This window comes from Theobroma cacao, chromosome 3 (assembly GCF_053813885.1).
Source record: "Theobroma cacao isolate CCN51 chromosome 3, ASM5381388v1, whole genome shotgun sequence".
NCBI lineage: Eukaryota > Viridiplantae > Streptophyta > Magnoliopsida > Malvales > Malvaceae > Theobroma > Theobroma cacao.
Window position 1 is genome coordinate 38,648,023 of NC_142641.1, and position 22,083 is coordinate 38,670,105.

Sequence of the window (22,083 nt, forward strand, 5' to 3'; positions counted from 1 at the left end):
CGAGTCCTAACTTGGTGAAGTGCGTGTGAAGTTCAAAGCAAATTTGAAATCCTGGAGCCGTCCACCAAAACCCACTATAAAAACCCCCTCAACTCCCCCTCAGATAACTCCCCCCTCCAACTCTCTCTCGCTCTCGCTCTTTCTTTCTCTCTCGCTCCATCTCTCTGAGCATTTTCCACTTGAATACAAAAAGATGTGCCAGCTTACACCCTCTCCTCACTCCTGCAAATGCAATTCCAACGTTCCTTACCTTCTCTCAATCAGAGACTCGGAAGGGTCCAACATTTACGAACCGTTGATCCCCAAAAGCCCAACAGTACCAAACCAGGAACAAAAGTACCCCGTACCAATCCAGCCCCAGAAGCAAGACGGGGCCCCTTCTCTCCCTCTTGCAGTCAAGGAAGCCATTTCTATAGCTAAGATAGCTCTTCCTATGATACTGACAGGGCTCATGTTATACTCCCGCTCATTGATTTCCATGCTCTTTCTTGGCCGCCTCGGTGAGCTTGCCTTGGCAGGTGGTTCGCTTGCCATTGGATTTGCCAATATCACCGGCTACTCTATTCTTTCTGGTCTCGCCATGGGAATGGAATCCATTTGTGGACAAGCCTTTGGTGCCAGAAAGTATACCCTCCTTGGAATCACGTTGCAACGAACGGTGCTTTTGCTTTTTGTTTCTTCGCTGCCCATTTCCCTTCTATGGATAAACATGAAGACAATACTCATACTTTGTGGTCAGGATGAAACTATAGCCACAGAAGCACAATCATATCTTGTTTACTCTGTTCCTGACCTCTTGGCTCAGTCTCTTTTGCACCCATTAAGAATTTATCTTAGAACCCAATCCATAACTTTCCCTCTAACATGTTGCGCCATTCTTTCTATTCTTCTACACATACCAATCAATTACCTTCTTGTATCACACCTTAAATTAGGAATCAAGGGAGTTGCTCTTAGCGGGGTTTTAACAAACTTCAATCTCGTAGGTTCATTAATAATCTATATCCTTTACTTTGGAGTCCACAAAAAGACATGGGGAGGATTTTCGATGGAGTGCTTTAAAGAATGGAAATCCCTGACGAATTTAGCCATTCCAAGCTGCATTTCAGTCTGCCTTGAATGGTGGTGGTATGAGATCATGATTCTTCTGTGCGGGTTGTTACTAAACCCCGAAGCTACTGTTGCTTCAATGGGCATTTTGATTCAAACAACGGCGCTAATCTACATATTCCCATCTTCTCTAAGCTTCAGTGTATCAACAAGAGTTGGAAATGAACTTGGTGCAAACCAACCCAAAAGGGCCAAACTCGCTGCCTTTGTTGGCCTGTTTTGTGGCTTCATGCTGGGCTTTTCAGCACTCCTGTTTGCGGTGATGGTTAGGAACATGTGGGCTAGCATGTTTACTGATGATAGAGAGATCATAGCATTAACCTCTCTTGTTTTGCCTATAATCGGCTTGTGTGAGCTCGGAAACTGCCCACAAACTACAGGCTGCGGAGTGCTAAGAGGCACAGCCAGGCCAAAAGTAGGAGCAAACATAAACCTTGGTTGCTTCTACCTTGTTGGTATGCCGGTGGCAGTATGGCTAGGTTTTTTTGCAGGATTTGATTTCAAGGGATTGTGGCTTGGACTATTGGCTGCCCAGGGCTCATGTATGCTGACCATGATGATGGTTTTGGTTAGGACGGACTGGGATTCTGAGGCTCAAAGAGCTAAGGAGCTGACCGGAACAGTAGTGGTGGTTGATGACAGCAAAGAAGTTGAGCAAGAGAAGCTACTCAAAGCAGAAATCAAGGAGGATTCTTTTTGTTTGTTAGGAGATTTAGAGAAACCTGATCATTATTGCCTCGTTTAATTAATCTCTTTTTTTTATTGTTATTATTGTTGCTACTATATTTTTGTTAGTTTTATCTAACCTGTATAGCTTGGAGCGAGGGAGGGAGAAAAGAGGGAAGTTATTCAATTTTCTTTCCTGCGAGGGCAAAGCTGTCCTTTGGACTTTCTTTGCCATTTCCCACTGATTTTTAATTGTATACAAACGAAGCAGCAAAAAGTTGAATGTGATGGGAAGGAGCAACAATGTCACTCGAGTGTATGCTACTCACCGTTTTCTGTACTGTACCTTGTTTTTTAGAATTGTACCTGTATACCAAAACAAGTACAAAAGCAACTATTTGTAGTAATTTGATTCAAAGTCTAATATTGGTTTTTATTTTATTCTTTTGACTAAAGAGACAGTTGTTCATCCTACATTTACAATCACAGTGAGTGGAGCTTAAGCTTCCCACTCGATGCCAAAAATGTAACAGCCCATAATCGTCAACTCAACTCAATTAAGCTTGCACATAAAGGAATGGATGTGCTTAGTTTATTAAAGTCTTTGAATGTACAAGGAAAACAGGGTCCTTGAATGTTTTTCAAGTTAGATCAATGAAGAATGCCAACTCAGCTGGGGCATCTAACAAAGCTGAGGATTCTGGAAGACGGTGCCTCATCAACGCATGTCTTATTTTCATTGCATGACACACGAGCAGGAGACGCAGCCAAAAAACTTTTCCACAGGACAATAGGATTATATGAGGCATGTCCCATGTTACTTGTAAGAGGGTTGAACTTTGAAGCCACCGAATTAAGCTTATTCGGTCATTGTGTGAACTGATTTGCATTTATTTTGCCAGTCTAGACACCCTTTATAAACTGCTGTACAAAGGGTCTCACTCTCACACTAAATGAGGTCTGCTAGTGGTATCAATTATCATTCTGACTCAACAATCCACTGGCGAAAAAATTTCAGGGAAATCACAATTAAAGCGTGATAATAGGTTTAACTTCCTTAAACTGTGCCTATGACTCCATGAAAGGAATATATAATAAAAAATTATTGATTATAAGGAAAAGAAGAGACAGTAATTCAAAAACTTATACGTAATGCGTGTCCAAAATAGTAGTTGTTTTTACTTCTTGAGGACTCCTACCTTTAGATGTCGGAGAATTCTTCATGAGACCTCAAAATTTGTGTGGTAGTGCGCACTACCCCATCAACAGATATCGGATCTACATTAGTACTCTAATTTCAACATGTTAAATTTGTCATGGCATTACCAAACCTAACCTCGGAAAAGCTACAAAGAGTAAGAAAACAAAACATAAGATTCGTTATTATGCAATATGCAGCTATATTAAATGCCTAAAAACCCTTAAAGTCGAGTTGTATCAGTTGGAAGTCTGTGAGGGTACACCACGTATCCCCCAATTTAGACTGCCGGCAGGCTAAAGGCTTAGTCTCTCCCTCCCTATGCGTGGGTTGGCATAACATAATGTTAATTCCATCATTGTTTTTTGGACTTGATTTTAGATTAATCTAGTAATTTCCTAAATGTGTGTGATCCTAAGCTATTGACTAGTAGTAGCAGCACTTGTTTTTTTTTTTTTTCTTCCTTTTTTTGGATCATGAAACCGTTTAGATTAAAACAAGAGAGAGAGAGAGAGAGAGAGAGGGTGTGTAGGCCAAATGTGGAAGCCTGAAAATTGGAATCTTTGAGGTGATAACCGAAGGAACATATGCAGATGCAGAGTGCAAGTGGGCATTGCCTCAACTTGCAGAATACTCTTAATGGAAGTCAATCGAAGATGAGAGTCATGCTCAAGACTCTGAAAAAGAATAAGCTATGTTTCTTTCATGCATTAAAGTTTGGGACCATGAGAGCTATATATAGTCTTGGAATTTTAAAATCTATCTGTTGATATTCGGGGAATTCTAGAAAAGTTTTTATGCCATTATTCCTTAACTCCTTTGGACCGTGTTCATACAATAACAATAATAATCACAATGAGTTGACCACCATTGGTTTACTTTCTTTATTTACCTCAAGACTCAAAAAAGGCAACCCCAATTGAACAAGCCAAAACAAGGAGAACAAAACAAAGCTTGGATTCTTTCCACTTGAGAATCAATTCTTCTTGTTTCATTGTTTTGCTACGTAATTAGCCCCGTTCGGAAAAAGCACTCAATTTTATGGCGTTAATACCATTTAAGCTTTTAAAGAATCTAAGAAAATTGAAAGTAGATGATTTATGAAAGAAGATTGACATGACAGGATGATTTCCATCTAAATAAAAACAGAATAATCATGCAATTAAAATCTACATCTTCATCAAAGATAGATATATTCATTTGTCCATGTACTCCATGTTATAGGGATCGCCCGTTAATCGTATTACTTCAAACCCAATATCATTTACTATGTATAGAGTTAGAAAGAATCTTGATCATTGAACCATTCTCAAGTTGACCATATGCATATTATATATATATATATATATATATATATATATAAGTTGGCCATGGAAGTAATGATGCATAAAAAATAAAAGACATTTTCTATTTTATAATAAAAGAAATACAGATCTCGAACTGAAACATTTTAACTGACTTACATTGAAGTTTTATGATAAGGGGTGGGTATGGAGAAAATATTAATGAAAGCGCATGTACTATGTGTAAGCACGAGTAATAATCCATTAATATATAGTCAACAAAGCAAAGGAAAAAAATGAAAAACCTAAAGTCAGCAAAAGTAATAAATTATAACCCATGATATATAGAGTTGTTAATAATCCAAATTCTACAATTTTGTCAGACTCTTCTATGCATTAGACTAATTGCCTTTTCAACTTTTTTTCCATCAAAATTTAAATAATTAGCCTTTCAAAAAAAAATTAATAATTAGTGCCTAACAAGGAATAAAGAATGAATTGCCTTTGTTTTTTTATATAAATAAAACTCTTTGTTAATGACTCTCAAACTGCTCCTTAATTAAAGTATTGTCCAATTGACTTTGCACTATAAATTACAAATAAAATCTCGGATTTATAACCCTAATCTCCGGATAATTTTAATTTTCTAGGAATATCTAACGGGAACCCAAGTACATAACATAACCATCTTATTATTGTTAAATTTTACAACCGATTCAATTAAAATCAAACCATTTTCAGCAACAAGGAGTAGAATAGGTACATATATATATAGCTGTACCCTGTATTTTTAAGGTAATGACAAAAGGCATAGCATGCAAGTTGTATTCTTTTGTAGGTTTAATTTGTTAATTAATGATAACATCAAAGGCTTTAGAATTGAAAATTACTCATTGGTATCATATGAAAAATCAAGATTAAGTAATACAATAGTTTGATTTATTATTTTATTTACACACCAATGACAAAATTTAAAAATTTTTGACAAGCAAGGTTAAACACGTATCACATTTCATTAAATTAAATATGTCTACTCAATAATTTTCGTAATTATAAATTTGGACACATGTCACTTAATGATATAAATTAATTTGTGAAATTAAATCTTGGAGGTCTTGCCAATATATATATATATATATATATATATATATATATATATATATATATATATATATATTGAAGGTTTTGTTAATGAAAAATGCAATTTGATCCTACATTTTTATGAGTAATAATTTTCCTTGTTCTATTAAGGGCAAATTTTGATAACCACTACATTGCAGGAATGGGTAGTTGACCACAGGGTTGAATGGGAGCTGATTCCGGCAATTTTAAATTGAGGTCAAAAACATTTTGAAGGACCCACATGCTGAAAGAGAGATCCTACCAACTATTTTTGTTATGTTTCTTCCTTAGCTTTCGTCAATGTTAGCTTTGGCTGACCTTGGGATTACTATATTTCATTTAGCATTAATCCGCACTATTATTTTAATTCTTTCCTGAGTTCAAATACATATATATAGAAAACTAAGAGTGAGAGAAAAAAAATAATCAACCATCAAATTAATTTATAAGTATTGACAGAAAGTTTTCACGAAATTAGATATGTATCATTATTGAAGGAGGAGAATTTGGGACAAGAAGCAAATTTTTTTTTTGAATTTTTTTAGACAAACTTTATGGTAATTAAAGTTAAATAAACATTTTTGTATTACAATGTCCTCGTGATTATGCCTTATTAAAATTATCTTTTATACTATTGAAAAACAAAGTTATCTTTTTATTTAAAAAATAAATGCACTCGACACATATATCTTTGACCGAAATTAAAATACTAAGTAACAGCCTGGGAGAGGGAAAAAGAAAGGTTTTCTATGCTATATCTATACAGTAAACGATACAAGTCCGTCGTTCTTTGCCCCTCTATGAGTAGTATTAATGTTTTAGTTATATAAATAAACACTATTAATTGGCACTAATTAAAGTAAAAATTATAAATAATACTATTTCTCCACATGCCATGATCTTTAAGTAGCAATATTAGTGGAATCATAGTATGTATACTGACATATTATAATCTAATGTTGGATCCGGATGTTAAAAGATGTGAATACTCGAAATTATATTTCATCTGTACAACAATATTTTCTTTAGATAATTTACTATCAGCACTAGCTCTTTTCAAGTGCGAAGAATCAAAGTGGGGAAATACTAAAATAATCCTGAAAATTGTTGGGTGGCTCGTAGGGTAATTAAATGCTTCTCATTCCTTAAAAATGCTATGAGTAAACATCATCATCATCATTATCATTATTATTATTATTATTATTATTATTATTATTATTTTCTGACTAACAAACCTTAATTATTCAAAGGCAAGATTCAGTGATGATTCAGCATCAAACATGGTTAGATTCGAGGCTGTCGAATCAGCAAAATAACCTAATCAATTATTATTAGGATAAGCTATCGAATGCAATATTCGACAGGCTACAGGGTGATTCGCTTGGCGGTACATTAAAATTATTTTGTGCAAAAATAGAGAGAGCCCTATCTCTGCTCTCTCTGCTTAAACTATAGGCCGCGAATTTCATCTCTTATGAATTCGGAAGGAACAGTGAGGCTTTCGTACGTGAAGGATGATGGAGCAAATCTTGCTAAAGATTATGGCTCTACAAGGCTACGAAAGAGAACTGTTATTGAGTCAATAGATCCCAAGATAATGATGGAATTATTTCATAAAATTAAAACTCAAGTCAAGAGACAGTAATGGGTTTAGGACAGGTAGTGAAGCAGGATATTCATAATCTACACCTTAATTGGTGGCTTTACAGTAGTGCAAAAGTGAACTAAATGGACCGGAGTATCTGCTGGGATGGGAGGTAGCTATGCCACGTGCAGAACCTAAAATGGGAGATTTTCTTCCTACATATATAAATATACCAGCAATGCTTATGCCGCAATTCATTTGTTAATAATTGCTACTTTAAAAAAAAAAAAGAATTGTTAATGATTGCTTGACAAAGCATAACTCTATCTCTGCCATATTGTACGATATGCTAGTAATTTTTTGAAATAGCAAGTACTCCCAACATTCTAAAACAAGTTGGGTGATGAGTCCCAGCAGCATAGCTGTATGCACATGCCTTTACAGGCAGGTGTACCCTTAGCACCTTGTCACTTAATTAATAATTCCAGAGATCCTCTGCCAGAAATGATTTTTAGAGAATCTGTTGTACAACTAATTTCTGTTACTCTCTAAATAAGAAACTAGCCCCTGCTTCGCCCCACTTTTCTTCACCTCTTATTTTACAAAAATATTATATATATAATTTCTAGTTTATCTTTTCTTGGTACATATCAAATTGTAAGTTTAAGTTTTATTTGATCTTTAAAGGCAACAGGTCATCCGTTACATATCTCATTGTCAAAGAGACTATGATATATTATTATTACTACTAAAAGATACAGCCTTTCACGATTTTTTTTTTTTAAAAAAAAGTATTTAAAGACAGATTAAATAAAAGTCCACCATGTTTAATTTAATTTACGTTTATTTCATTAGCATGCTTAAATAGTCCGAGGTATCTAATAATAATGGCACTGATTAATTTTCAAGTTTCTATATATAGTCACCACCAAACATAAACAAGCATGATTCTAAGTCCACATGTGACAATTAAGCAAAATGATTGAAGAAAAACCTTACGCTTTATGAAATAATGTAAATAAAAATGTATAAAATAAACATAGCCTGTTCAGGCGCTTATCTCACAGCTGACGCTAATAGTTACATGCCCTTCAATAAGGCAAATTGTATTTTGCAAAAGTCTTCCCTTTTAGCAAACTAAATTATACCATCAACATGTTCTTCTTTTTTTCGAAAATAAATACAATATTAGCCGTCAACATGCTTTATGCAATATATAAATTAAATATCCAATTCAGTTTCTGTATGTATCCAAAAATATTATAATTTATATAAGTTCTTTTATATACATATATATATATATATATATATATATATATATAAAGAGGGAGAAGAAAATTAAATAAAAAGATTATGAGGTCATTGAACAAAATTCAAAGCACTTGGGAAGTGAGACGCGGCCTTTCGAAACCGTCAAAAGATAATGAAGAGAGTTTAATTGAGTTGGAGAGATAGTAGAGGAAGCCAACTTAGCCAGATGGAAAAGAGCTGATCAACTGATTTATATTAAAGGTTTTAGTCGGGGACCGCTATCATGGGTGGAAATTTTTTGCTTTTGCTCAGCTGTTTGTATGGTACTTCGGTGGCTATATCATTGCTTTTGCTTGTTTACATTGAAACCGAAGAGAATAAAAAAAAAAATTAAAACCCAACATGAATATTGATTATATCTAAAGAAATATTCTGCAATTTGCTTTGTTTAAAGGTAATCTGGCAGAAGGGTACGATGGGTTTGGACGTATTTCATTCACTTTCATAATGAAAAACATCAATCAGTTTGAGTGCAGAAGGACAAAAGACAATCCGTAAAGCATTCATTGATATTTGGAGAATATGAACAAAGAAAGGAACAAAAAGATAAAAGATCGATTGAAGATTAAGGTAGTTGAACTCAGGGGAAGCTTAATCGTGCAAATTTTCCACTGACGTTTTATGCTGACAAGCTGTTCCAGCTTGTTCTGTTTATCACTGTTTAGCTGCCTGAATCTCTAGGTTAATAAACTATGAAACAATTAATGTGTTTTTAGTGGCCTAATTGATTTGATTATAATCTGTTTATCGAGCATATGATGTCAACGAAAACTTATCAATTAGCCTCGTCACAGGCATATATGAAAAACAAAAATCAGCAGTGAATATCAAATACTAGTATAGGAGAATAAAAACAGAGCAGGATGGAAAACTTATCTAATTATTAGAGTTGCAAGGGGTAATCCAAAATGCAGCAAAATGCGCATGTAGCAGGTTGTGAGTACATCGTTTTCAAGCCGCCGTACCAATCCAATCCATCTCAATAATTAACATCATAATTCCCGAGATAAGATCATCCTCATCAATGAATAAGCAAGCCTTTTGAACAGACAGGGATGAACATATAAACAATGTTCAGAGTAATTCTTGGACAAACATGATTATCCCAAAAAAAAAAAATAAATGAAGTAACAAGAAAAAGTAAGTATACATTTTGAAAACAACCTTAAAAACTGATGAGAGCAATCATATATAGCATTTCCTACAACATCTTGAATGGGAGCATAGGGGCTATTAGGTTACAGAGTCCTTAATGATAACTGGTAAGAGCCAGATTACGGAAGGCAAGGGACACTTGACTTGGATGGAAGTCAAAGGAAATCTTTTAACTGAAATGAAAAGACGCAAATTCAAGTTGTTCATGAAAGGGCACAATAAAGCTTAAAATTATATACTAGGACATAACATTTCTAAGAGTCAAGCCAATCATAATTTAGATAAGATCAGTACTATATGTTGCAGAATAAATTTTATATTCCTGAGAAAAAAAATAATACAAGTGTTGGGATTTTGGATAAACAATTTGTTCCATAGTCAAGACAGATGCAACAATGGATGAGGCCGGAATAGCATCATTGATTCGTCGTGATGTTCTTTCATTGAACAATGCATTTATGCATATTGTAGGATAAAATATCCCTCACAAGAATTGGAATCAAGTCATAACTCAATTCTGATGCATGTGGCAATCCCTTCTTGTGTGGGATTAATTCCTCCTGAGACTTGTCTTTGTAGAGTTAAATTTGAGCTGTATGGCCCATTAATTACCATGATTACGGCGTAAATTTTGTGTCAATGACATAGATTGATAATATCAAGCTTAGGATCTGTCGTTGCATCATGCCACCGGAAGGGAATCCCCAATCAGGTAGGCTTTATCCAAACTAAATTAATCAAGAGATATTCAAGGGACCACACATCAACATGGGAATTGAAAGTGACCGTTGCATGCTTATCACTGTTACTACTTTTTTTACAAAGTACTTTTGTTTTTGGGGAGCGCAGGAGCTAGAGACTGGAAAATGGTAGAAGATTGTGGTTTAAGGCTCAATTCACGGGGTTTCTCCCCTAGTGAAAGTCACTGTCCATTTACTGTACAGATCACATGCTTCGAGTAAACAACCACATGCCTCGCTGCTAATTTTGGCGTTTGGGCCACCTCCACCATTGTCACTCTCATCCTTCCTGTCAACTTTAGTTATTGAAGAATAATCAGTAAAATCAGGTTATTTCCCCCATCAAAAAGATGAAAAAAAAAAAGAAATAAATCAGGCGATCCCTAAATTTATGGCAATCCAAATTTTCTTTTATCGTTTCTTGCTACTCATGGTAAATTACAATCTTATAGTGCATTGATTCTATCAACTTTAATTGGACCACCAAGATTAACAACTGATTTTCCTCCCAAAAAAAAATTCCTCATAAACTCTATGAGCTATGTCGTAATTAGTAGTTGTACATTGACATGGTTTATGTTTGTACATAAGCTAATAACTATGTACCATGCAAATGGTACAGGTATCTATAATTTTAGTCACAAAAAAATTCTTTCATCATCGATCATGATTAGAGAAAAAAGGAACACTGAAATTTATCATGTTAATGGGCCATTGTCGAAAGCACCTTAGTTAGTGTAGTATTCTCAAGTGGAGCCAAAATTTGAGTGGGTCAATGTCAAAGGTTTTGGTGGACTCTGACCAGAAGACCAAAGCAGAGAGCGAGAGACAGTGGCGCCCTCTCAGGGAGACAAGACACTCACCGGAACAAAGCTGTACGGTTGGGAGACCGAACCCTGGTTCGGATAATTGTTGGTTAAGAAGGTTTCCCTAGAAAGTATATAAACGGTTGAAAGAGTACATGGTGGCTATTTTGGTTGCTTGAATGGCCGCAATTCCGTGTCAACTTTGGGCCTCTTGGCGTCAATGAAAAGGCAAAATTAAAGCCGAGTACATCTCCCTCACGACTACAGCGACTACTAAGCGTTAGATTCTTGGAACCTACATCCATGCATGTCATTGGCCTACCAAGGAAAAAAAATTTCAGATTCTTGATCCATCTAGGGGAACAGATTCTTTATTTTCTAAATGATCTGTTTGAGGGAACAGATTCTTTATCTTCAAGTCAAAAAAATGCTTTGTCATGTAACGGTAGCAAGCCCCATGCATGGAACTTAACTCCTGTAATTTATTCGAGTTAAGTTGATATTTCTTCTAGGGATCGCAAATCATGGGAAAGTTGAGATAGAGCTGTTAGGGTGGATTAATTAGATCATCAATCAAATCCTGAACCTAGTCTAAGTTTCCTTGTTCAATGCACTTCATAGCTCTACGCCTTATCTTCTAGGGTTATAAAATAATAATTTGATAAATTAAACTAAGATTAACGAAATAGACAAAAAAGATAATAAAGAATAATATTATCATATATCCAAAAAAAATTAAAAACGAATAGTAAACGTCGGGCCCTTGTTTCTAGCTGAAAGTGGGCGGCATGGCGCATGCATGTGCCCAACGAAGAGGCCATGCAAATTGCAATATGCCAATTTCCATGCGAGGATAAGTAAGATAACACCACCAAAAAACCATATTAGTATAAAATCAAAAAGTTTGTACACGTGCGCCGGCGGGTCAGCAAAGTACATTGAACAGCATGACAGCAAAGAAGGAAAGAATTACCTGAGTTGAAGAACGGATGCTTATTCTGCATGAACGATCGAGAACGATATCTAACTTTGAACTTTGAACTTTGAAATAACAATAGTAGTAGTAGTAATAGCAATTCTTATCTTTTTCTTTTTCTTTTTCTTCTTTGTTCAAAGTAGAGATTAAGAATCGTCAAAAGGACAAACCCATGATCTTTGAATATTTTGTGATGAAAAAAGTTGGGGGCGCTGGCCGAGTTTGCTGAGTCACACCCACCCACTTTTCCTCTCGGAACGTTCGAATATATCACGCGCCGACGTCTTTAATTAATCTGTTCAAAGCTCCTTTGTGGTAATGACTGTATTGCCGAAAGTACCACAGTTCACATTTCTTTTTGTTTACTACATATCCTCTCAGGCTCACCATTGCTAAGAGATATGATAGGATTAATAAACTCACGTTTTGATAATGTGGGACATAAGATTTTTTTGTTTTTTTCAGATGTCTACCCCACGGGTACCTAGGGATCAGAGATTTTTGTTTTATATGCTTACCGTTTGGGAAAATTATGATCTTAATTTGTTAAACATATATAGGTCTGAAAATACTTAGTAGTCTTGACTTGATTCAATGATTGTTATATTTAGTTAAAAACGTATTAGTATAGTTCTATATGCACCCTAAGTGCTGAGACTTGAGAATGCTTTGATAGATATCGCTATCCATGAAATTAGCATTTAAGTTGTGCCCATTGTTTATTCGGTTGCTTGGTTCGTATAAAGATCATCGATAAAGTATTTTTTGGACGGCATAAGATCCACAGATTCGGATAAAGAAAGAAGGAAAAGAAAAATCTAACACGATTGATCAGCTAGCAATATTGTAATTTGCATATTACATGGATCAGGTGACATTATCTGAACACTATTGGAAAGGATAAGTACAGATAAATCCCTCATGTACATTGCTTCTAGGAAAAGAAGCACTTTAAGACTTTGATTTTTCCCATAATAGTAGAGAATATTGTCGTTTTCAAAGAATGGACCACCGCCAAAAGAAATGAAAAAGAGAAGGAATATGTATAGATAATGGAATATTACGGGGATAATGGCAACAGCTGAGATGGTGGCGCCCTCCCGTGGAGACAAGCGGCAAATGAAAGCGAACCCTTAGGCTCGGATTGTGACGAACCAAAGGCAAAGGCAGTTTTTGGCAACCCCGGCCGGAATCTTTGGCTCCATCGTCTAGCATTTGTGAGACAGCTTTGGTAGGCAAAGGTGCCATGATTCCGTGTCAACTTGGAACTCCCTTAAAGTAGGGAACTATACTCCAAAGCTAGTAAAAAACAGAGGAAAAATTAAAGTATACTATTTTGATTACATGATCATCAACAACTATTCAACTGCCATCTGGTGGAAAGTAAAGAAAAATACAATGTGCACAGCATTTTCAAAGTGTACCCATATTGACTCCTTTTCTCTTTTTTAGAATTTAAATTGTTAGGTTCAATCAAGAGTGCTCATGATCAGTAAGTTGTCCAATTTATGGTTTGAGATAAGATTGAAATGCTAAATTATCTTCTTATCAGTGGTGCAAGTATACTTAGCTTCAAGCTAAGGTCATCACTAAGCTTTCGATGATCTCAATGCTAAAAGATTTCCAAAATCACAGTTTATGAATGTTGTTCCTCTATCTTTTCTACCCAAAAAATCAAGTTATGAGCTAATAGTATTAGTATTGTTATTTGAATTATAAGGGAGAGTGCAAAGCTCAACGTCATTCTTAGCCAAGTATAACATCAGTGCATCACTCATAGCCACGATTGCAATCTTCAAGGAAATTACGGAAAGTGTGTGCAACTTTCACAATGAAGATCCAATAATCTTCAAAAGAATAGAAAAAAGTATGGGTGAAAAAGCTCATTCTCTTTGAAATGAGGGCAAGCCCTCCGTCACTTACAGTTCATTTTTTTCTTGCACCAAATCAAGTTCATTAAAACTTTCTTTTCAAGTATTAATCAATGCTGTGGATCCATGGCGGAAGTTTTGCTTTTGACATGGACGGTAGTTAAAGTTGTTCATAATCATTAAATAAGTTGATAAAGATAAGCAAATCTGAGTGAAAAATTCACTTTAATATTAGTCTTAAAGCTCAGTTGGGCCAAAGCTCACTAGATAAAGTTTCGTAGTTTATTAGATACTTAGTGGGCCTTTGTAGCAACTAATCAGAAGCCATTTGTGCAAAAATCCACTACCCTTATCAATTGCATCATCCTCGCAGTTTTTCCTTTTTTTCTATTTCTTTTTAACTTTGGGTTTCATTTTTATATTGATTTAAGGATAAATATGAATCAGCATCCCATGTTTATGTATCTACAAGAAAAGGAGATTAGGATCAAACTAAGAACAAACAGAGGGGGCTGAAAAAAGGGCCCAAGTCCATGCACAAAGAAAAAAAGAATTACGGGCCTGAATGAAATTGAACCATCAACGAGTTCAACGAACGAGCATCTTTGTTAATCCTGAGTAGGGCCTTCGCCCATCTCTGCTTACTTGATCCAACCCATTTCTGCTTAATCGCTGCTCAAACTATAATCCTGGACTCTATCTCCATGTTCCTTCTCATTGTTTGGTACTTCCAATGCTCTTTACTTCCACCAAATACAGGATTTGAAGCAGCGGTGATTGGGAAGTATACCGGTAGAAGTCTTTCCAACTGTCCACCCATCAAACAGAAATTGCTTGGTCTTGGCTGAGCCAAGTTATGATTTCAGAATCGGGAGTCCTGTAGGAGGGACACTTCACTCAGAATTGTCCGTTCTAATCAAAATGATGAGGCAGTAAATGTACTTAAAACTGGAGTCGGAAGCCAAGTTGAAGTTGTCATTTACTTGTGTCAAGTACGGTTATCTTCAATCTTGCCTATTCCATGCAGTGTCGCACAAATTCTACTTTCTTCTTCCCATGAATGAAGCAGCAGGTACTTTGCAAAGACAAAATAACTACTTTCATTGTCTTTCAAGCACCTGTTCGGTGCATATTGGTTCAAGAACATGACGATAAACCGTCACTATACATTAAAATTTAAGGTATTTGATACCATATATAGGGGTAAAGTAAAATTGAACACTCAAACGCGAACCATGCCAATAAATCGCCACCTAACAAGGTGGGCGAACAATTAGGCCAAGCTTCCAAACTTTTAATACCTTGTCTGATTCATATCAAATACGATTTTTACTAATTTTTTAAATAATTGAGGATATTTTTGTTACATGTTACAAATTAGAACAATCCTATTTCTGCCAACTTCAAATCTTTGTTTTTCACCTCCTCAAAACGGGAGAATATAATTAATTTCATTACATGTATATATATATATATATATATATAAAGTCCACCTAATCCTAACCCTAAACATGAAAGAAAACAAAAATCATTTTGCCATGGAGCATCAGCAGTGATTAAGCGGTTATTGTCCTTCACATATTTCAAGACATGTATCAGTGACCAAACTAGCAAACTGACTTTGCCCGACCATTAATTGTTCCTCCCTTGCTTGGTTGACAAGTTTCAATCACAAAAACCTGCCATGAATGTAGCTGCTTTTGTTGACACACATTCAAGTTTCCCCAGCAAAATTAGGTGGTACCAGCTAATTCCAAGGCCACACCGCTCTCACTAGTGAGGAATTGTATTTGTGTTGATAATGGCTTTTACTAGATTTTACTCCCAATTTCACAATATTCTTCTTGAACTTGTGTGTGTGTGTGTGTGTGTTTTTCTTCTTTCTTTTGGTAATCGCTTTAATTTTACATATTCAAGTACTGATTACAGACACGTATATTATGCGCTTTGGTTTGCCCACTTTATGCTTTGTTTTGCATTAGTATATATTTTTGGCTTTGCCTCAGGATAAAGACATTAGAACCATATGATTTTGTAGCTAATCATATTTTTAGCTGAAAGATCATACTGCGAAAAGATAGCTCATCTGACCAATATTTTGGTACACAACATCATCAAGATTCGTAATTACTAGTATTAGTTAATTAGGCACGTTTTCTCATTGATGCCTTTCCCGCGAGCTCACCGACGGTCTAGCAGCCTTCCCCTGCGGGCAGCAGCTTTTGTTCTTAATTTATAGATACCGTCCAATTTAGTAAGGAGTGATTTAGACCTTTGTTAATTAATTCCATAATATTTTATCACCACCTTAACAAAAGTTGTATCTCTCGAATCCTGTTGGGGCATGGCTCCAACCTCCAAAGATCATTATAGTAAAATCGATGAAGCATGTATTCTTTGATGCCTCCCTCATGCTTTTATCAGGGTAAAGCTATACAATAAAGCGTTGATAGGATAATATAGACTCTAGAAATGCACATTTCTCGAGCAATTATTGATGTTCTGTTACTAACCTTTCATGTTTAATACTATCTTTTATTCTTTATTCGAACTTTCTATCATCATTTCCATTGGATGGTAGATCACCACTCTCTCTCTCTCTCTCTCTCTCTATTTATTTATTTATTAGTTTTCATAAATTTGGACCCTCTGATGCTAAGCAAAATTGAGGGAGGGCAGTTTTCTTTTTGCCGTTCTTCCCATGGAAAGATATGTTCACGTCTATCAAGCGCAAATGAGTTGCCAGAAAGCAACTTCTGCTGGGACTTCCTGCTGGCAGTTTTGTCATTCTGAATTATTATGTTAATGACGGGCGGGACCTTTTTCTCCAAAAATATCTAAAACTATTACTATATCGCTTCACACATATAGATACGTTTGGACTGAAACCATCCGGGGGTCATTTTTAAGAACGCCTACTTTAACCAACACCTTTTTTGTTCTCCTTCTTACCCAATTTCTAGCCCTTTCCTAATAAAGATCAAACGGTATTAATCATAAAATGTATTACGATCAGAAAAGGCAATGAAACTCAGGGTTCTTGTTCTTTACTCCATCTCAACGTGGCCCTGTTTGTGAGTCTTTATATTGCGTAGGTCATAGGTATGATAGGCTAAAATCCTAAATAAGGCAGGTTTTCTGGAACTGGAATCAGTGATCATCATATCTTAACACACATTTTCCTTTTAAATGGTTTAAGTAATCCACCGTAGTCATCATTTCCTTTGCACTTTTTATCAGGCTTGGCTTCCTATCAGTGGAGGGGTTAGTTATCCGGTTACCAAAAGTCCCTTCCATTTAACACCGCCCTTTTTGTCAGTATGTAGTAGTCCCCAGAGTAAGCAAGGTATGAAAGATTAAATAGTGTTTTCAACCAACCACTATTCTCTTTTAGACTCGCAAGTGAACAATCAATTTAAATTGACCTGGCTTTCCCATTTGGTCCAGAAATGGACGTGAAATTCAGATTACACATTTAGGCAGCCAAAGTACACCTCCCCTATCTGCTGGAGTTCATAAACCTAGCATCTCAATTAACAAGTCTACAAATATTTAAGTGTTTGTCACCATCACAAGCAGGACAGTACAATACAAATTGGAAAATGAATTCAAGGAAAATAAAAATAGGGGTAGAGAGTAACAGTTTTTCAGTTATAATCACCATAGTAATTTAATAATCACTATGGTCGAAGCCCCATTTATTTTCTAGTGAACTGAATGACAGCTTAAAAAAGGGTGGTGCCCAAGAAAATCTAAGTACAGAAAGAATGGAAGAAGAGATAACAAACCCAACTGGAAGACAAACCCAAAGCACATCCACACACACAAAAAAACAGAGACGTGGCATACTGCTTAGTCGAAGAATTCCCAAGGGAACTTTGGCGGGACTGAATTATTGGATGTTGATGATGTGGATGTGGCTGTAGAAGTAGATGTTGAGGGGAGCGGCAACAATGAAGGAGAAGAATCAAATGTCTCCCATTTCGTGGTTACAACGACCGCCCCCGATGCTGAATGCTTTGATTGCCGTTGTTGCTGCTGGTATTGTTGATGAACTGGCAAATGGGCGACGGAGTTCCTAGATTGCTGCTCCTGGTTTGGTGCTACTCTTTGCCCGTTAAAATGCCTAGATTGCTGCTCTTGGATTGGGGCTAGTTTTTGACCATTTGTATGCCTATGTTGGTTCTGCATTGGCATTTGACCTCCATTGCTGCTAGGCACAGCGTTTTTAACCTTCAACATATCCAATGTCTCAACATATTTTTGAACTCTTCTCACCTTTCATCAACAACGGCAAATAAATATGAGGCTCAAAATCCCGGCAAATAAAACTTACTCAAACCACAGCAAACATAAATTTATCTTTTTAATTTTGGATAATGAATGAATATAAGTTAATTGTAGCAAATTGGAATGTCGATTACCTGCATTTTTCTTTGCAATTTGACATCTCCATCAGCCATAATGCCATCTAATTTAAGCAACTGATTCATCAGCAGCTCAATCAAATTAAGCACATCTTTTTCCGCTACTTTCCCTCCTTTAGTAATTATTGATTCAAAGGCAGACACCTACGCAATATCCAACCATAAGAATTCAATCTTCATCGAACTAAGAAAAAAACGCTTCAACTCATAAATTCAAAGTAATTAAGACAAAAACTTACAAATTCAAAGCTCATAAATACAAAATTCAATACTATCTACCTGGCCAGCAAGCCTATCAACTTCCAAGCTGATTTCAGAGATAGATTTAGAAGCCTTCTCCATCTTAGCATTCTTTCTCATCTCCAATAACCTCTTTTCTTGACTAATTGGGTCTTCAACTAAAACAATTTTGGATTTGTCCTTCACACCTGCCATGTCAAGAAACGCATTGGAATCCCTCTCTTTGTCTTTGTATAACAGCTTTTGATCTTGATGGTGTAATCCTGTTGGCCCTGTCAACATCTTCTTCAACTCCCCTGCCACCTCAAAAACAACCCAAAGTCAATAACTTAAATTAATTAATTCAATGGAGTTGAGAAAAAAAAAAGAAGAAAAAGGAAGAGTTTTGAATTTTTTTTTTTTCTTTTGTGGGGTTTGAAGGTGAGAAATTTACCGAATGTAGCTTGAGAATTGATGCTGATTTCGTGGTAGATGGACCCGTACTTGACCCTAACTCTAATATTCGGTGGTGGGATGGTGCTTCGATCGGAATCCGGGCTTCGTTTTTGTACCAACATGCCTCCGGGTCTAAGCTCCCAATCATGAGCAGCCGGTTCACCTCCACCTCCACCTCCACCGCCATTGGTCACCGGTGACAGCCCTGTCGCTTTAGTCTTCATTCTCATCATCTTTTATTCTTTTTTACTAGTAAAATATTTTTGGTACGGTGACTAAAACAAAAAAAAAAAAAGGGAAGGGGGTGAGTTTTTAGATCTCTAGAAAGAGTAGAAGTGGGCGATCTGTATCAGAGATCATGGAGAGGCATTGTTCAGACAAAGGTAGTTAAGAGGATGTTTTTACGAGAGACTCTCAGACTCTGACCCCAGCATTACACGAGTCCAATTGCTATAGCCACGCGTATTTACAAAGACACAAACTCACCAAAAAATAAAATCAAATAAAAAAGAAAAAGAAGAAAAAGCTTACAAGGCAAACCAAAGCAAGACACGAAAAGAAACTGAAACTCTTCGCCTTCTCCCTTTTCTCTTTCTTTCAACAACCAATGGCGTCTTACCAAAGGCAAGAAAAAAAGAGAGAAAACAAGAAAAATCTTCGATTCTTGCCCTGCAAGAAAACCAACCAAACTCCCAGATCGCTGACCCAAAAAGAAGAAACCTCAGATCTCCCCAACAGAATGTAACCAAAATAGCTCGAAATTTACTAGGAAAAAGATATGCTGCTTTAAGAATCTGCGATTTTCCCCAAGGAAATTACGGAAAATTCAATGTCAAACAGGGAGAAACAAAATATAATCTACGAAATGAAAAATTTTTATTCAAAAGTATGAATCTATCTCTTTCTCTCTCTTCCTTGTAGTTCTGGAAAACTCGTGGAAGAAGAGAAAAAGAAGAAGGCAAAAAATGAAAATGAATAAAAAACGAGTGGACAGCTAACTGAGCTGCTGTTGTGACTTAAGAAACTATATATCAAGATTATATAAATTTTTATATTTTTTTTATATTCGATAAATATTGTATAAATGAAAATGAACCTTTTTTATTTTAATACGGGGAAAAAGAAAGGGAAACAAACAACGCCAACGGACGCCGCCAAACCGTGTAAGCCGTTAAAATTAAAAATTAAAACAAAAAAAAAATTGAAAGGAAGGGAAACGGAAAACCTCTTTAGGTCTTTCACCAAACTCTGGGTCGGGCTGGGTAATGTTCCTCTACGGCACAGTTTAGTTAATAAAGTACGACCCTAAATGCTGGCAGTTGCACACCTATGCTGTCGAGGGGTATATTGGGGAGTTCGTCGTTATTCCAATCATTGACCTGATTACTATGACGGAATGGTTTGATAAACGGAGGAAAGGAGGTCAGACACGTGGCAGTTTGGAAGGAACGGACGAACGGCGAAAAAGATTAAAAAAGAACCGGTGATGGTTCACTGTCGGAAACCCGCCACACGCCTCCCCTTATTTTGGTAACTTTATACACGTGTGGCACTTTTCCTTGATTTACTATGAGTAATTTGTACTTACTGCTACTAATTAGGGATATTACAGATCTTTCAGGCCCTAATAAGCCATGCAAAGATTCATTGGCATTCCATACTTCAAAAATATCTCAACGGGTTTTTTTTTTGTTGTAATAATAATTGTTAAAGCAACTGTTTTGTAGTAATTTTTTTGTTTTCTCTTTTTGTTTATTTTGTAAAAAAAATAAAAACTACAAGGAAAAATATAAATAAATAACAAAATATTCTACTAAACGGAATCTTAGTGTTTACTATCTCTCTATTTAAGATAATTAAGCTTGAATTTTTTATGATAATGTGCACCACAAAATTATTTTACTTTATAATTGGGAAATGGGAAAAGAAAAGGAAAAAGGGACTTGTGCTACCATAGCATTAGAAATGAAAATTTACCCAAAATAGAAAAGGCAGCCCCACCTATATATATATATATATATTCAGTTTATGAATATATGATTTATAAAATAAAAGAAAATTAATTTTGAGTTGATGACAAATAATATATGATTTATAAAATAAAAGAAAACTAATTTTCATTACATAATTCAATATCATATCTAAAGAAAATTCTATGCTACATTAATTAGATGTCTAGCCAAATAATTAAAGATGCAAAAATTATATTTACATCAAAGACAATGAACATTTCGCCTTCAATGTTGTACTTTGTTATGATTGGCGGGATAACTATAAAACGTGCTAAAGGAATAGGGAAGAAATTGTGTTTATAATAATTAATTAAAAGGTAATAGTATATATTTAGTAGTGATAAAAAGGGGGATATCCCGTTTATGTGACGGGAATGATCAAGAGGGGCCGACCTATCAGCTTTGGAATCATAGGGAGAAGCATAAAGATAAAGGATGGTTGTAGTTACAGACACAACATTGGATTAAAATTCCGAAACTAATAATTCCATTCATGGGATGGCTGCTTAATTGACCAATCCCTGTCAATACATGCATGGCGGTGGTATGTAACAAACAATGCTTGTTCAAACACTCGTCTCCATTAATTAATTTATTGAATTTGTTCCTAGAACAAAAAATTAACTTACTACCAGCTCCTTTTGTCCCCTTCTCCCTTGCTTTAAGCTTCAACTCATGACTATATTATTTTTATATAATGATGATAGCACAAGGTACCTCATGTCATTTAGTAGGATGGAAGAGTATCAGAAGTATTTTTTTTTCTTCTTCTTTTTTGTTTCAGTTTGAGCACAACAGAATAAAGCTCGACCTCATGGAAGTCTCCGTTATAGAATTAAGGGCATATATATTGCCTAAAAGGCGAAATAATAGAATTGTACCGTAAATTGTAAAGGAAAAAACAGAAAAGAGAAAAGAAGAAAGATTCAAAGTAGCTTTCATATCAGGGGGTTGCCTTGCCATTTGCTATCGGAATAGCAAAATTTCACCAAAACATTTGTCTTCCTTCTAGCACAGAAAAAATCTATTAACAAGCCTCTCACGGTTAAAAAATACCCAAAATAATGTTGTAAAATTATTTTGTGTCACAAGGTGTGACGATCATATTATGCGAATATTCTAAGTACGGGATAGATGTGCGATGGA

General features: G+C 35.6%; 2 protein-coding genes and 1 long non-coding RNA gene across 3 annotated transcripts; 1 reads left to right on the forward strand and 2 right to left on the reverse strand.

Moving 5' to 3' along the window:
- Positions 1 to 81: 81 nt before the first annotated feature.
- On the forward strand, positions 82 to 2,217 carry LOC18605497 (MATE efflux family protein). Its single transcript, XM_007038527.3, has one exon. It carries the CDS (start codon positions 194 to 196, stop codon positions 1,853 to 1,855), a length of 1,662 nt encoding a protein of 553 aa, XP_007038589.3. The 5' UTR covers positions 82 to 193; the 3' UTR covers positions 1,856 to 2,217.
- A 7,982-nt stretch (positions 2,218 to 10,199) lies between these two features.
- Positions 10,200 to 12,323, reverse strand: LOC18605498 (uncharacterized). The gene is made up of 2 exons (XR_001927140.2): positions 11,950 to 12,323; positions 10,200 to 10,466 (listed from the first exon to the last, which is right to left on the reverse strand). It is a non-coding gene; the product is annotated as an uncharacterized LOC18605498 (long non-coding RNA).
- A 4,903-nt stretch (positions 12,324 to 17,226) lies between these two features.
- BAG1 (BCL-2-associated athanogene 1) lies at positions 17,227 to 19,294 on the reverse strand. Its single transcript, XM_007038529.3, has 4 exons — positions 18,924 to 19,294; positions 18,530 to 18,786; positions 18,248 to 18,394; positions 17,227 to 18,101 (listed from the first exon to the last, which is right to left on the reverse strand). The coding sequence occupies exons 1-4, from the start codon at positions 19,156 to 19,158 to the stop codon at positions 17,676 to 17,678; spliced, it is 1,065 nt and encodes a 354-aa protein (XP_007038591.1). The 5' UTR covers positions 19,159 to 19,294; the 3' UTR covers positions 17,227 to 17,675.
- Positions 19,295 to 22,083: the final 2,789 nt, after the last annotated feature.